The following is a 15,103-nucleotide window of genomic DNA, read 5'->3' on the forward strand; positions in this document are numbered from 1 at the left end:
GACCTCCTATTTGCAGCTCTGTAGCATTCCACCTCCGCTGCCACCGCAGCATTTCCCACCGTCTCTGTTTCCCCGTGTGGCCTCACGGCGTCAACCCGCTGCTGTTGTTCTGGTGGCCTTGCACCTGCACGCCCCAGTACTGGTGTCAGGCTGGCTTCCGGTGGTAAATATGCTACTGCTGGCATGCACCATGCCTCCCTTCTGGTTTTGCCTCTCAGGTCTTGGTTTATAGCAGTGAAAACCAGGCACAGCGCACAGCCGAGCAGACAGCTGCCGCACCAGTTAACCCATAAGCGCTGCTGCCGTAACGCCCGGGCAGAGCCGTGACCACCGGCCGACAGGCCGACAATCCCTGCTGGCACCGTGGCTTTTCCTCAGGGCACGGTGGAAGGGGAGAAGCGAAATGGTGCAGCGCCCGGGCCCCGCTTCCCTCCCCACGCACGTGTGTGAGGGTTAATTAGCAGACCCGTGGATAAAAGCTTCTGAGGGCGGCGGGTGGCCCCTGGACGCTACCGGGGGTGGGGGACAGTCCCACTGCCCGGCCGGCGGGCAGTCCCCACCTGCCTCACGACCCCGCCTCTCCGCGCCAGACGTCGGCAATGCCGAGCCACGCATCGGCTCCGCCCCCCCACCGCACCGGCCTCTGTGCTTCCGCCGGGTCCCGGAAGCAGCTGTGGGGCGATGGCAGAGAAGGGCAGGGGGGCGGTGGAGCTGGAGCCAGCGAAGGAAGGATGCAGCGAGCTGGACAGCGGTTTCGGGGAGCTGCTGAAAGAGGATGAGGTGGGGAAGGACCCCAGCTACGTGCTCTACAGGTAACGGCCGCGGCGGCGCCGACACCGACCGGCCGGGAGCGGGGCTCCCCGCGCCGCCGGCGCGGTGGCGGTGTGTCGCGTCGTGTCACGTCTCGTCACATCGTTCGTGGGGGGCGCGGGGTCGGGGCGCGGAGGCATTGAGTTGTTGACGTGTTCCGCGGCCGGGGGTCGGCGGTCGCGGCCGGGGCGGGGGCGCTTGGTGGTGTGGCGGAAGTCGCCGCGGGTGGGGTGGCGCGATGATGGCTTTCCTCTCCCGGATTGCATCACCGCTGGGTTTTGGAGCGGTTGCGTGCGTCAGGGTCTCCCTGCGGCGTTCGCGCGCCGGTGGGCGCGCGGGGCAGTGGCGCCGTGACAGTAGCGCCCGCTGGGAACAAGGGCGTGTTGCTGGGCGTCGATTCGCTCGTGCAGCGCTTTGAGTGGCGTCTCGTGCTTTTTAGAAACGTTTAAAAATAAAAAAAAAAAAAAAAAAGACAAACCCACGTATTTGCAGGGACAGGAAGAAGTGGGCAGATATTAAACCCATTATCCAAAGCGATGGACCGACCCCTGTCGTCCAGATCATCTACAGTGAAAAATGTAAGTTTTAAATACGTCGTGTGCTGAAAACTTAAGGTGGTTGAGTTTGTATCTGTCCCCGGCATTGTTAAAGCAAGACCTCACGTTTTGGGTAATGTATTTTCCAGAGCAGCACTGGGAAGAAATTAGTTTAATGTTTATTGTGTTATTGTGGCTGTGTGTGATGTTTTCACCAAACACCACTGAGGTTGAATCTTCACCTGAGATATTAATAGCCAAAGCTTTATTTTAAAATCATACGGCTTAAGAGGTAATACAACAGACAGTCCGGTTCACACAGTATGGCATTTCTAGCCCACAAGTGGAAGAGAGTGTATAAAGCTACTGCATCTGGGGAAATTGTGGGTAAGCAGCAAGAAATTTTTCTGATTGTTTCATGTGTTACTTGGGTGGTGTATTTTTAAGATATTTTTGCAGCTTTTTGGTATACTAATATAATTTAGAAGATTCAATTAGCAATGCTGTCAGAGCAATACGTAGCTATCATCTTAAATACGTGTATTCAAAGTACACAAAATAGGAAGTAACTTGATTACCCCCTAATCAGGCGATTGTCTCATAGCCTTGGATAAGATGCTGTTATCTATTTAGTTGAAGATGTCTATGACTACTTCCGGGCTGTTGTGCAGCAGGATGAAAGAAGCGAAAGAGCTTTCAAGCTGACAGCAGATGCCATTGAGTTAAATGCTGCAAACTACACAGTATGGTAAGTTATAAATTTGTGATTATTTCTAGCATCGCTTGATTGCCGACTTCTTATGTCTTTAATAAATTTGTTAGTCTAATGAGGGCATGACTAGCTGAGTTTACACAGAGGAGTAGTGTAGACTTACAGTGAGCTTATGAAGAAAGCCTTTGTTCAGTATTTTCCGTTTCTCATTTTGATTCAGTGGTTTTCATTCGTTTGGCTTTGAGAATATTATCAATCAAGGTCAGGATTAGCCACAGAAAGAACTTTGCCGTTTAAAATTAGATCACTTGCCTGATAACGTGGCTGTGGCAAAATGCTAAAGATGCCCTCACTTGACTTCAAGAAGAGACATAAAAGTATGATAGCTGCTATGTCCTGCTAAATAGTTATATACTTACTAAATAGTGCATTTTAGAATATCTGTCAGGTTAATGTGCAGTTAGGTAATGAATAAACAGTGAGGTTTTGATATTTGGAGTAGGGCCATTTAACTCATGAATGCTAACAGGTACCTCTTGTACGTCTATTCCCCTACATGCATAAAATCAGAAAGTTTATATTGTTTTAAGCACATAAGTCATAGTTTCTGCGATAAGATCAGTGCGGGTAGACAGAGGTCAATTTGAAGCAAGATTGCTGTGATCTTTGATAACATGCTGTTGTAAACAGTTGTATTCCAGTTCTCCACTCTTCAATAACTGAATGGCCTTTACCAGAACTGGATACTGGTTTAGTTTTTTGCACTTTTTTAACTCAATATCTACTAGAAGAACTGTGAACAAAAGTTCTATGTTCTCCTCTGTGAATTTTAGGAAAGTCCTGTTGCAGTGTTCGAATGCTTGACTTTTATACAGGTATTTCAGGAGAGTCCTCCTGCAGTCTTTGGGAAAGGATCTCTATGAGGAACTTCAGTATATTACAACTATCATTGAAGATCAGCCAAAGAACTACCAAGTCTGGTAAAATCATGTTTTCTTTTCAGTTCTTAAATTTTTTGCGTATGATTTTTGTTTTGTACATTGTCTAGAATAAGTTGTGATCACTGATCCACAAGGTTGTTAAGAGTTGCTTCCTGTGTCTACTGCATTGGCAGTAGTGGAGGAGTTAAATGGAGTCGCATCAGTATCACTGCCAAAGTCCTCTTTAGCAGTTTGTTCTAAACATGTGATTATGACATGCTTAAAAGGTCTTGTTTTCTTTTAATTTCAATTTTCAAACTGTCAGAATTTTGACATAAAAAAAAATGATTTATGAAAAGACAAACAAAAAAACAAATAGAAATGAGTGGGTTTTCTTTCATTGGCCTTGGGAGTTTGCTTACCTGTTGTTGGGTTCTTTGCAACAATATGTGAATGGGAATAGGTGAAACAGCAATGCCGGTTTTTGTAGAGAAATTATGTAGTACTAGAAAATTTTATTCTGCTGAAGACTCTGGCCATGAGGTTAAAACATGTTACTTCAAGTAAACATAACTTGCCTAAAAGGAGGTGATTGGCCAATGTGTATGTGCAGTTAGAATTTGTTATAAGTTTGCATCATATATTTCTCAGAGCCAGTAATTTGCAGTATTTAACTACTGGGTTTTTTTCTAAGTAGTTGCTGTATGCTGTTTCGCTACAGAACACGTGTTCACAAAAAAATTTTTAGGCTATTCTAAAAATAGTTTCCTCTACCTATCATCAGGCATCACAGACGGTTGTTGGTGGAGTGGCTGCAGGATCCATCCCAAGAGCTTGACTTTGTAGCTGACATTCTTAATCAAGATGCCAAAAATTACCATGCATGGCAACACAGACAATGGGTTATTCAGGTATTGTATCCACAGAACACAAAGTCACAAAATAACCTGCTCAGGATGTAGAGTTTTGCTTCTTAAATGCAATCTGAATTGCATTTGGCACTTAAGGCTGAAGGGTGGAAAACAATTGCATTTTAATGTGTAGTAGAGGTTAGCTATAGACTTGCCTTTTAGGAATTGAGTTCAAAAAGGTCTGGTTTTGACTGCATACTGTTATGTGTGTGAATTTAATGATGAGCTAATACCATTGCGGGCAACTGAATACTGTAGCATGTTCATAGTGTACTTCCTTATTTTTCTTTGAACATTGTGTTGATATCTTTAAAAAAGTATCAGTACCTAATGTTCAGAGAACTTAGGAGCAAGGAAAATATGTCTTAAAAAATACAAACTTTTGATTGTGATATTCTCTCTTCCTTCCGTTTCCATAGGAGTTCAAATTATGGGACAATGAACTGGAATATGTAGACCAGCTTTTGAGGGAAGATGTGAGAAACAACTCTGTTTGGAACCAACGATACTTCGTAATTTTCAACACCACCGGCTACGATGATCCAGCAGTCCTAGACAGAGAAGTCCAGTTAGTAATGTTGTTCATGCTAACATGAAGCACTCTTCATTATGTGAGAGCAAAGGAATAGTTTGAAGAAGGTCCATGTGGGCTTGTCTTTCCTATTATAATGCAGTTTTTGGACTCGCTCTCAGGGAGAGCAGATCAAGTCTTAGTGCATATAGAATCATAGGGCTGGAAGGGACCTCTGGAGATCATCTAGTCCAACCCCCCTGCCAGAGCAAGTTCACCTAGAGCAGGTTGCACAGGAATGCATCCAGGCAGGTTTTGAATGTCTCCAGAGACGGAGACTCCACCACCTCTCTGGGCAGCCTGTTCCAGTGTTCTGCCACCCTCAAAGTAAGGACGTTCCTCCTCATGTTTAGGTGGAACTTCTATGCTCCAGTTTGTGCCCATTACCTCTTGTCCTGTCACTGGGCACCACTGAAAAGAGCCTGGCCCCATCCTCCCAACACCCCCACTTTAAGTATTTATAAGTGTTGATAAGATCCCCCCTCAGTCGTCTTTTTTCCAGACTGAAGAGACCCAAGTCCTTCAGCCTTTCTTCATAAGAGAGGTGTTCCAGTCCCCTAATCATCTTGGTAGCCCTTTGCTGCACCCTCTCCAGCAGTTCCCTGTCCTTCTTGAACCAGGGAGCCCAGAACTGGACACAGTACTCCAGGTGCGGCCTCACCAGGGCAGAGTAGAGGGGGAGGATGACCTCCCTTGACCTGCTGGCCACGCTCTTCTTGATGCACCCCAGGATGCCATTGGCCTCTTGGCCACGAAGGCACATTGCTGGCTCATGGTCATCCTGTTGTCCACCAGGACTCCCAGGTCTCTTTCCACAGAGCTGCTCTCCAGCAGGTCAGCCCCCAACCTGTACTGGTGCATGGGGTTATTCCTCCCCAGGTGCAGCACCCTACACTTGCCCTTGTTCAATTTCATAAGGTTCCTCTCTGCCCAACTCTCCAGCCTGTCCAGGTCTCTCCGTATGGTGGCACAGCCTTCTGCTGTGTCAGGCACCCTTCCCAGCTTTGTGTCATCAGCGAACTTGCTGAGGGTGCACTCTATCCCCTCATCCAGGTCATTGATGAATGTATTGAAGAGGACTGGACCCCGTACTGACCCCTGGGGAGCACCAGTCGTCACTGACCTCCAAGTAGACTCTGTGCCCCTAATCACAACCCTCTGAGCTCTGTCTTTCAACCAGTTATCTATCCACCTTACTGTCCATTCATCTAATCCACACTTCCTAAGCGTTCCTATGAGGATGCTGTGGGGAGACTGTGTCAAATGCCTTGCTGAAGTCAAGGTAGACAACATCTGCCACCCTCCCCTCATCTATCCATCTAGTCATTCCATCATAGAAGGCTATCAGGTTAGTCAGACATCATTTCCCCTTGGTGAATCCATGTTGAGTACTTCTGATAGCTTCCTTTTCCTCCACATGCCTTGAGATGACTCCCAGAACGAGCTATTCCATCATCTTTCCAGGGATGGAGATGAGGCTGACCGGCCTGTAGTTCCCCAGCTCCTCCTTCTTGCCTTTTTTGAAAACTGGAGTGACGTTGGCTTTCCTCCAGTCCTCAGGCACCTTGCCTGTTCTCCAAGATCTTTCAAAGATGATGGAGAGCGGCCCAGCAATGACTTCCACCAGCTCCCTCAGCGCTCTCGGGTGCATCCCATCGGGGCCCATGGACTTGCAAATATCTAATTGACCTAATTGTTTCCTCACTTGATCCTCCTCAACCCAAGGGAAGTCTTCCTCTTTCCCCGTTACTTTCTCCAAAATCTGGGACTCCTGAGGGCTGGGCTGAGCAGTAAAGACCGAAGCAAAGAAGGCATTCAGTAACTCCACCTTCTCCGCATCCTCAGTCACCATGGCTCCTGTCTCATTGCTATCAGTGCCCGCAACTTCTGTGGTCTTCCTTTAGGTTCCAATATACTTGTAGAAACCCTTCCTATTGAGCATGACATCCCTGGCCAGGTGTAATTCCAGTGCAGCCTTGGCTTTCCTTGTTTCATCCCTGCATGCTCTGGTGGCATTCTTGTAATCCTCCCAAGGGGTCAGTCCCTTCTTCCACTTATTGTAGACTTCCTTCTTCCACTTGAGCTTTTTCAGAAGCTCCTTGCTCAACCATGCAGGGTTGTGTTTACGTATAGATGTGTTCAGTACCACTGACTTGTTGAGTAGTACTGAAGCAAGCTATGCTCACCCTGGCCAAGCTGTTCTCTTGAACCTGTCTTCCTACCCTGCTGTTTATTCAAAACTTTTGTTTTTTTTTATAGTCAACTAGCTATAGCGGAATAACCTGCAAAAAGTCTGTGACACTGGAAGCACATAAGTTGTGCTGTTCATTAGTATCTTGCATCCTACCCCTAGAGCTTGGAAGGAGAGGCACTCTCAGTGTTGCACTAAACTGCTATTTTAGTAGTACAGTAGCGACAATGATTTAAAAATAACATGGACATGGATTGTAGGAAGAGGAATTGCCTTTTGTGAGGAATTTGATGCAGCTGGAAAAAGAAAGGAGCTTTCAGGGGTATGTGGTCAGCACAAAAGCAACTAACTGAGTGAGTTTTGAGGAAAGTGATCTTTGAAAGCTGTTTCAGAGTGATGTGTTTGTAACTGAAGACAAACTGGGTTTATAGCCATTTATTTCACTACGGATTGTGGTAAGGGAAGCCTCCTTCTATGGTTTTCAACTCTCAGACTGCTGATCAGGGTTGATGATTATGAGAAGACGTTTGTCTAAAGTGAAGAAGCAATAAAAAGAACGTACTGCAATTTTTCTGAGTTATTCTTTAGAAGAAAGGCTGAGTCTCTGAATAGGTCCATTGGTACATTGTTCATAGAGGATCCCAGCCCCCACCACCTTTCATTGCCCTTGCAATCGTCTTTGCAAACTGCAGTAACTCGTACTTTTCTTTCAGTTTATAACTTTCTTGCAGATTAATAAATCTGCACCATTTCCACGACTTAGGCTTGGATATTTGCAGCTTTCTGTCTCCAGAGGTTAGATCTGACATCCTCCCGTGATCTGTTTATACGTGCTGCTATGTTCAGCATAATTGTATACCATCTTAAGAATCAGACTGTCCAAGGTTAACACTTCCCAGGTGTTGTTGTAGAACTGTAGTTGGGCTGCTTGTTGCTTGATAAACTTGGTCTTTGTCATAGTGACTGCAGAAGGTTAAAAAACGTTTAGGGTTGGTTTGAGGTATTTTTTCAGTATAGAACTTTTTAATCAGTGTCCGCTGTCTCTGAAAATAAGCCGAATGCCTAGTTATACTGGGGAAGGGCAGAAGGTAAAGCTTGTTTTGTGAACATGAAATGTGGCTTTGTGACTGTATGGCAGGTGCCTCTTATTGCTTTGCTTTTAGAGGAGTTGCCTAACTACTGCTTTAAAAGAATTGCTGCAGAAGGCTGTGTGAGCTGAAAGGTCAACCTCTGCCTTTCTGTGGGTTTGCTCAAGTGCAGCCTCATGAAAAAAGTTGTGCAAATAGGTACAGAACATACCATACGCAGTCATAGTAACATAGCTCACCCTGGGCTTCGATTACTCTAGCCTTTTCGGTCCCTTGCCATTTCTAAGTGTTAAGACACAAGTTATTCCTTTAGCATACTGGGAGAGTATGTTGTTTCTTAGTTGGCTGTGATGACAGTCAGCATGGCTTCACTAGGGGCAAATGGTGCCAGATAAATTTGGTGGCTTTTATGATGGCATTATAGTATTGGTGAATAAGGGAAGAGCAACTGATGTCATCTCCCTGGACTTGTGCAAAGTGCTTGACACTGTCCTGCACAACATACTTGTCTCTAAATTGGAGTGATGTGGATTTGACAGATGGACCACTCAGATGATAAGGACTTGGCTGGATGGCAGCACTTAAAGAGTTGCAATGAATGGCTCTGTGTCCAAGTGGTGAGCAGTGATGAGTGGTGTTCCTCAGGGGTTAGTACTGGGATCAGTGCTGCTTAACAAATCTGTAGGCAATGTGGACAGTGGAATTGAGTGCACCCTCCGCAAGTTTGCTGACGACACCAAGTTGTGTGATGTGGTTGACATGCTGGAGGGAAGGGATGCCATCCAGAGGGACCTGGACAGGCTTGAGGTGGGTCCATGGAAACCTCATGAAGTTCAGCCAGGCCAAGTGCAAGGTCCTGCACCTGAGTCATGGCAATCCCAAGCACAAACGCAGTGTTGGGTGAAGAATGGCTTGAGAGCAGCTCTGAGGAGAAGGACTTGAGGGTGTTGGTTGATGAGAAGCTCAACATGAGCCGACAATGTGCGTTTGCAGCCCAGAAAGCCAACAGCATCCTGGGCTGCATCAAAAGAAGTACGGCCAGCAGGACAAGGGATATGATTCTGCCCCTCTACTCTGCCCTGGTGAGATCCCACCTGGAGTACTGCATCCAGCTTTGGAGCCCCCAACATAAGAAAGAGATGGATCTGTTGGAGTCCAGAGGAAGGCCGTGAAGATGCTCCGAGGGCTGGGAACCTCTCCTGTGAAGAGAGGCTGAGAGAGTTGATCTTGTTCAGCCTGGAGAAGAGAAGGCTCCAGGGAGACCTTATAGTGGCCTTTCAGTACCTAAAGGGGCCTACAGAGTGATGGGAAGGGACTCTTTATGAATGAGTGTAGTGATAGGATGAGGGGTAATGGCTTTAAACTGAAAGAGAGTAGGTTTAGATTGGGTGTTAGGAAGAAATTCTTTACTGTGAGGGTGGCAAGACACTGTAACGTGTTGCCCAGGGAAGTTGTGGGTGCCCCATCCCTGGAAGTGTTCAAGGCCAGGTTGGATGAGGCTTTGAGCAGCCTGGTCTAGTGGGAGGTGTCCCTGCCCATGGCAGGGGGGTTGGAACTAAATGATCTTTAAGGTCATTTCCAACTCTAACCATTCTATGGTTATTGCTCATAATTTTGAGAACTGTTTAATTATTGTATAAAATGCAGCAAATGGAACACTTCAGAATTTCAAACTGTTCTCAGAGTGTTTGCCTTTCTGAGACTTGCAGTGATTATATTATGAGGTGTTTTTGATCTATGACCCAATTGAGATGATCTTCAAAAAGGCTCTGAAATATAGACTAGAGGGATGTATTTGGGAGTGTCTGAGCACAGTTAGGTAATTTCTAACTGCATTGTTAGTGGTTGCATTCATGACCTGTTATCTTTTTCTCACAGATACACTCTTGAGACGATCATAGCAGTGCCACATAATGAGAGCGCTTGGAACTACTTAAAAGGGTGAGGCATCCTTCTCCGTGGGGCAAAGAATATCTGTAGAAGGTGTCTTAAGCCTAACCCTTAACTGAAAAGAGCTTGTTGCTGTTCATCCTAGTGTTGTGTGCTTAAGCAGGCAGGCAAAAACCTTTGCAAGGGGTCAATATATTAACCTAATTTCTCTATAACTTTCCATTAAGTTTCTGGCCCTGTTCTTGTGGGAGGATTGCAAGTACTTCTAATGCTTTTAAAAAACTGAGCCATAATGTTACTGGTTCAAAAGCATAGATTAGAAAGTAATGAGCATGCTTTCAGTCTAATTTCTGTTCAGTTGAGCATAACTATACTAGCTGACTACAACATTAAGCTGTATTATTGCTGGATGCTTCTCACTTTCTGCCTTACTATTTCAAAACTGATCTCCTGTCATGGTTTAACCCCAGTCAGCAGATAGGATCATGCAGCTGCTCACTTAATGCACCTGGTTGGGATTGGGGAGGGAATCAGAGAAGTAAAAGTGAGGAAACTTGTGGGTTGAGATACAGACAGGTTAAGTAAAGCAAAAGCTGCGTGCACAAGCAATGCAAAACAAGGAATTCATTCAGTACTTCCGTTGGTAGGCACGTGCTCAGCCATCTCCAGGAAAGCAGCACTCCATCATGCGTAGTTACTTAGGAAAATAAATGCTGTAACTTCAAATGTTTCCCCCTTGCTGCTTCTTCCCCTAGCTTTATATACTAAGCATGATGTCATATGGTGTGGAATATTCCTTTGGTCAGTTGGGGTCAGCTGTCCTGGCTGTGTCTCCTCCCAACTTCTTGTGCCCCCCACTCAGCCTGATTGCTGGCAGGGCAGTATAAGGAGCAGAAAAAGCCTTGAGTCCTTATCAACAACTAAAATCACCAGTGCACTATCAAAGGTATTTCTCATCCCACATCCAAAATATAGCACAATACCAGCTGCTGTAAAAAAATTAACTATACCTCAACTGAAACCACAACATCTCCAAATAAAGGAGTCATAACAAAAATGTAATTCTTCATGCCATATTTCCCAGCGTTATATTTCAAGCCTATTAACCTCTGTTCTAGGATTCTACAGGATCGTGGTCTTTCTAAGTATCCAAATCTGTTAGAGCAACTGTTGAATTTACAGCCTAGCCACAGTTCACCCTATCTGCTTGCCTTTCTTGTGGACTTATATGAAGATATGCTTGAAAACCAGTGTGATAACAAGGAGGAAACACTAAACAAGACATTGGAGGTAGGTTTTGAGAGCTTGGCTTTGTTTCTTAGGGATGCCATCTATTGCTCTCTTGTTTTATATCCTGACAAAATGGGATTGATTTTCATAAATAGAACAGGTTACTTGTTAATCACAGGAGCTCTATAAAGACTTGAAAGCCAGATAATAACAAGGGTCTTGAGAATTTATCTATAAATAATAACTTGCCAGTTAGAAAATTGCTGTAAGTTTTCTTCACCTGGTAAAAAAGGAAGGTTTCTAATATTGCCTGCAAAAGAAAGGAGATGCTTGTGCAATCAAGGTTTCCAATGCTAACTTTGTAGCCTGAACTCACTTTCTTCTCTGAGGGTTGGTGGATCTTGTTTTCAGAGTATCTGTATCTAAATAGAATCTCAAGCTCCCTTTGCATGTCTTAGTTCTTTCTAAGAAAGCTACAGAATTAGCTTAAAGGCCAGCAGGCACTGGGAGCATTAGTAAGAAATGTCAGGCATCGTTTCCTACAGAGAATAAATGACTTCTAGTAATGTTGTGTATCTCCCTGTACTTCATATTCAGGGAACTCCTTGCTGTGGTTTGCAGTGTAGTTTTGACAAGAACACTTTTCACTCACTGTGGGACAGACTGGAACTCAGTGTAATTAGAGCTGCAGTTCTTCCCTGGAGTCTCGGTGTTCCAACAACGTTCTTCCTCAATATTTTTCCTTTGTGTTCGAGGACCAGAGTGTAAATAAGTGCAGTTTTACCTCACAGATTCATGTCCCTTTAGACTATTTCATTGAGTTTGACTTCATCTGTTTAGGCATTGAAACTCCTATTCCTGAACTCTGGTTCACTAAGTAAGGCAACATCATCTGCATAATAAAAGGGAATTGACTAGAACCTTTGTAGACAGTGTTCATACCATATAAGCTTACATAGCGTGTCCTGTGAGTCGGGTTGACTTCTGCTGTGCCTCAGTGCTCACACAGATCAAAATAAAACAAAAATCAGAAGATGTAGAAGTACGTGTATAGCACCAGCTCTAACACATTGTGAGAGAAGGTTACTGACTTGCATGGAGAATCCTTTTGGGACAGTCTGCTAAGAGAAAAACCATTAAAAAAATATCTCCTGTCAGTCTGTCAGGACTACTGAAGATTCAAGAGCAGGATGTTGCCCCACTGTTTTGAATGAAGTCACGTACAGCCTACTGGATCACTAAAAGACAGTCAGGCTTTTCAGGAAGTCACCAGTGTCCTGCAGTATACTGCAGGCTGCATAGGCTGGGGTAGATGATGAGTGGTAGGCACGGAAAGGAGTCACAGGGAAGCCGTTGCAACTGAAATAGGACTGAAGAGATTTCTGTGCGGTGTCACATTGGTTGACTACTGGTTGGAGCAGAGATCGCTTTGAGGTCATTGGACAGTTGCAAATCTGGTGAATAAAACAAATGTTGTTGCTGAGGAAGGTGTTTCTAATACTGGCTGAACCACATCTTGTATGCATTTTATAAAGATAATAAGGTTTCCGTAAGCTTTTGATTATAACACTACAATCTCTCAATTTTCTTTCATAGCTTTGTGAAATTCTGGCTAAAGAAAAAGACACCATCCGAAAGGAATACTGGAGATACATTGGAAGGTATCTTAAGAACAAGCACAGCTCAGGCACTGAACACACCACGCTGACTGACAAGCAGCAGTAGCTGAACGCATAGGAAGAAAACAGCGTTAACCTCTCATGCTATTCTAAAGCAGTACTAAGTAGGGTCATCAACTAGTTTAAAATCCAGTGTAGTATTCAGCTGGCAAAGAGGTATTGCAATGAAAGAAGAGTGCAGTGCTGTATAGTCTCAGGTTGTGCTGCTGACAATAGCTGTAGGAGCAGTCAAAAAATAAATTAAGGCTTAATTTCCTAATAATGAATACATATACCTATGTATAGGTACATAGGTATAGCTATATCTACTCTTTAGCTACATAGCCACATAGATACATATATATACCTACATAGGTATGTAGGTAAACTGTACCTACTATTTATAAAGTACTAAACCAATTTCTGATGCCCTGGCTTATCCATTCATGGTTCCTAACACAGTCACATCAGATGCAGTAATGACTGCAGGTAACTTAGGCTAGTGGATATGAAATAACCTACTTGTGGTTAGCGCAAGCAGGAGCTGCAGTTGTTGCCTTAGTGGGAGCAGCTATGCAACACTGACAGCACAAGCTATGCAGCTAACACCAAGTGTCATTTTAAAGCATTTTTATGAAATATTTTAGTTTCTTCTAGTCTTCAGATGCACATAGTCTACTCTTCTCAAATGCTAATAGAGATAAAAATAACATCCCCCTTTTAGGGATATTAGATTCTATTGTGTTGAGGTGTCTTTTGCGCTGGTGTATTCTCATCCCAGAAACTTTCCATACGCTTGATGTATTCATTGGAGCCTTGAATTCTTACCTGCACAGTCAGAAAAAATGCTTTGAGGACCCTAGATGATCTTCTTAGTTTTTTCTTGGAGTTCTGTTCACATGACTGAAAATCTGAATTATTGGTTTTTTCTTCACCCCTTGTAACCAGACCAAACTGAAGTCATAGGTCAGAAGAGATTATAACAAACTAGTTATGTTATAGACCTTCACTGAACTGGAAGGAAAGGAGTGGTTTTATTGGGGACCTATTCCCATTAAATGTCTTAACCTTGTTGCTCCTACAGGCTTTTCATACCTTTTCCATGCATATATTCAGCCAAGAAGTATTTTCCTCCCCTTTGTGAAAGATAGAGAGTATCTGCAGTGCAGAACTGCAAAGGATGTGTATACCTGCACAAGAAAACTGCTGCATCTGCTCTGTTTTCGGTAAATGACCGTTGTAAACTGTGTTCTTCACATAGACTGCTTGGCTGATCTGAAATATTTTTTTTGAGAAGATCATAATGGGAACAAATAAATACTAGTATTCATAATAGGAAGTCTTTCAGACACTAAACATTAAGAGCTGCTGCTGTAATTAAACGATAGTGGAGATTATTTTAAATGCTTGAAATATGTTAATTCAATGTGTTCTTTAAATTTAAAACAACTCATGGGGGGTGCAATCACTATGTGAAAGCTATGTAATTCGTTTTAATATTTTTACTGTTTTCTCCGCGGTAGAGAAAACATTTTTATAGTGACACACAAACATTTAAAATGGACAAGAACTTCAAACTTTTGGAGATTTTTTTTTTTACCTGCTTTTTTCTTTTTACTTTACACAAGCATAGTGATACTCCAAAGATAATGCCACTCCTGAGCTAAGTTTACTAACGAAGGAATAACCAGATATGTACTATAACAGGAAATATCTCATCTCATGTAAAACAAATGTGTGACCAAACAAATCATGCAAATCCTAAGAAAAAACCATTCTGGAGACTAGAGTCCATTTAAAAAAAAAGTCGTTATGTTTTAACAGAAATGTTTTGGGTTTTTTTAAATGTTTATTTTACTATTATGTTTTAGCAGAAATGTTCATTTTCTTCTTTCAAATGCTTATGTTTACTATTATTTGGGTTGCAAGGAAGCTCTAAAGTCCTCTTCAAAAGGCATCTCAGTTCTGTGGTAGTGAGCCATACTCAGAAATACCGAGCTGTGAGAGCTGGGAAAATGACAGGCTGCCCAGCCAGGTTGCAACTGCAGCTACCAACCCTTTAATTTTAAAAATATGCCTGAGACAGAATCTTTCTTGCAGAAGTGGGAGCTTGATGAAGTGTATGCGTCATAGAGAAAAGGGCCTTACAATAGGAAGTGTTAAACGATGTATAGGAATTGGTACTGACTACCAAAGTTCAGGGGAAGCACCAAGTTGATTTGTTCTAAGGGTTCATCTGTACAAGAAAACTTCCTGTTGTTACTGATTGTGTGTATTGATGGGACTCCTGTGTACAATTTTATTGCTGAAGAGCTGTGCCTAAATGGAAAACTGTATCGGTACAAATGTCCCTTGTAAATCAATGTAATTGGAATATTCAGTGGAGTATGGAGAATTATTAAAGCATGTGAAATAATTTCCTATGCCTGCTTTCATCAGAGGCTGATGTTCTTGCCTTGGTCTAGCTGTGTCTGTCTGTCTAAGCTGTTACTGACTTCCACCTTATTGTCTCTGCAACTTGGCTGACAAAACAGCCCCCAAGTCCTTCCTAATCTATTCAGTACAAAACGACCTCAGCTAGCACAT

At 43.6% G+C, this 15,103-nt stretch overlaps 1 protein-coding gene across 1 annotated transcript; it reads left to right on the forward strand.

Annotated features, from left to right (window-relative positions):
* Positions 1-641: 641 nt before the first annotated feature.
* On the forward strand, positions 642-14,952 carry FNTA (farnesyltransferase, CAAX box, alpha). The gene is made up of 9 exons (XM_063319957.1): positions 642-812; positions 1,303-1,388; positions 1,980-2,094; positions 2,934-3,038; positions 3,763-3,889; positions 4,309-4,457; positions 9,618-9,680; positions 10,748-10,919; positions 12,456-14,952. The coding sequence occupies exons 1-9, from the start codon at positions 682-684 to the stop codon at positions 12,582-12,584; spliced, it is 1,077 nt and encodes a 358-aa protein (XP_063176027.1). The 5' UTR covers positions 642-681; the 3' UTR covers positions 12,585-14,952.
* Positions 14,953-15,103: the final 151 nt, after the last annotated feature.

This window comes from Chroicocephalus ridibundus, chromosome Z (assembly GCF_963924245.1).
Source record: "Chroicocephalus ridibundus chromosome Z, bChrRid1.1, whole genome shotgun sequence".
NCBI lineage: Eukaryota > Metazoa > Chordata > Aves > Charadriiformes > Laridae > Chroicocephalus > Chroicocephalus ridibundus.

Excerpts from the sequence above, each read along its gene's own strand:
- FNTA (XM_063319957.1), top strand. The coding sequence starts at position 682 with ATGGCAGAGAAGGGCAGGGGGGCGGTGGAGCTGGAGCCAGCGAAGGAA. Across the intron at positions 3,039-3,762 it reads CCAAAGAACTACCAAGTCTG|GCATCACAGACGGTTGTTGG; the intron begins GTAAAATCATGT and ends ACCTATCATCAG. Across the intron at positions 10,920-12,455 it reads CACTAAACAAGACATTGGAG|CTTTGTGAAATTCTGGCTAA; the intron begins GTAGGTTTTGAG and ends TTTCTTTCATAG.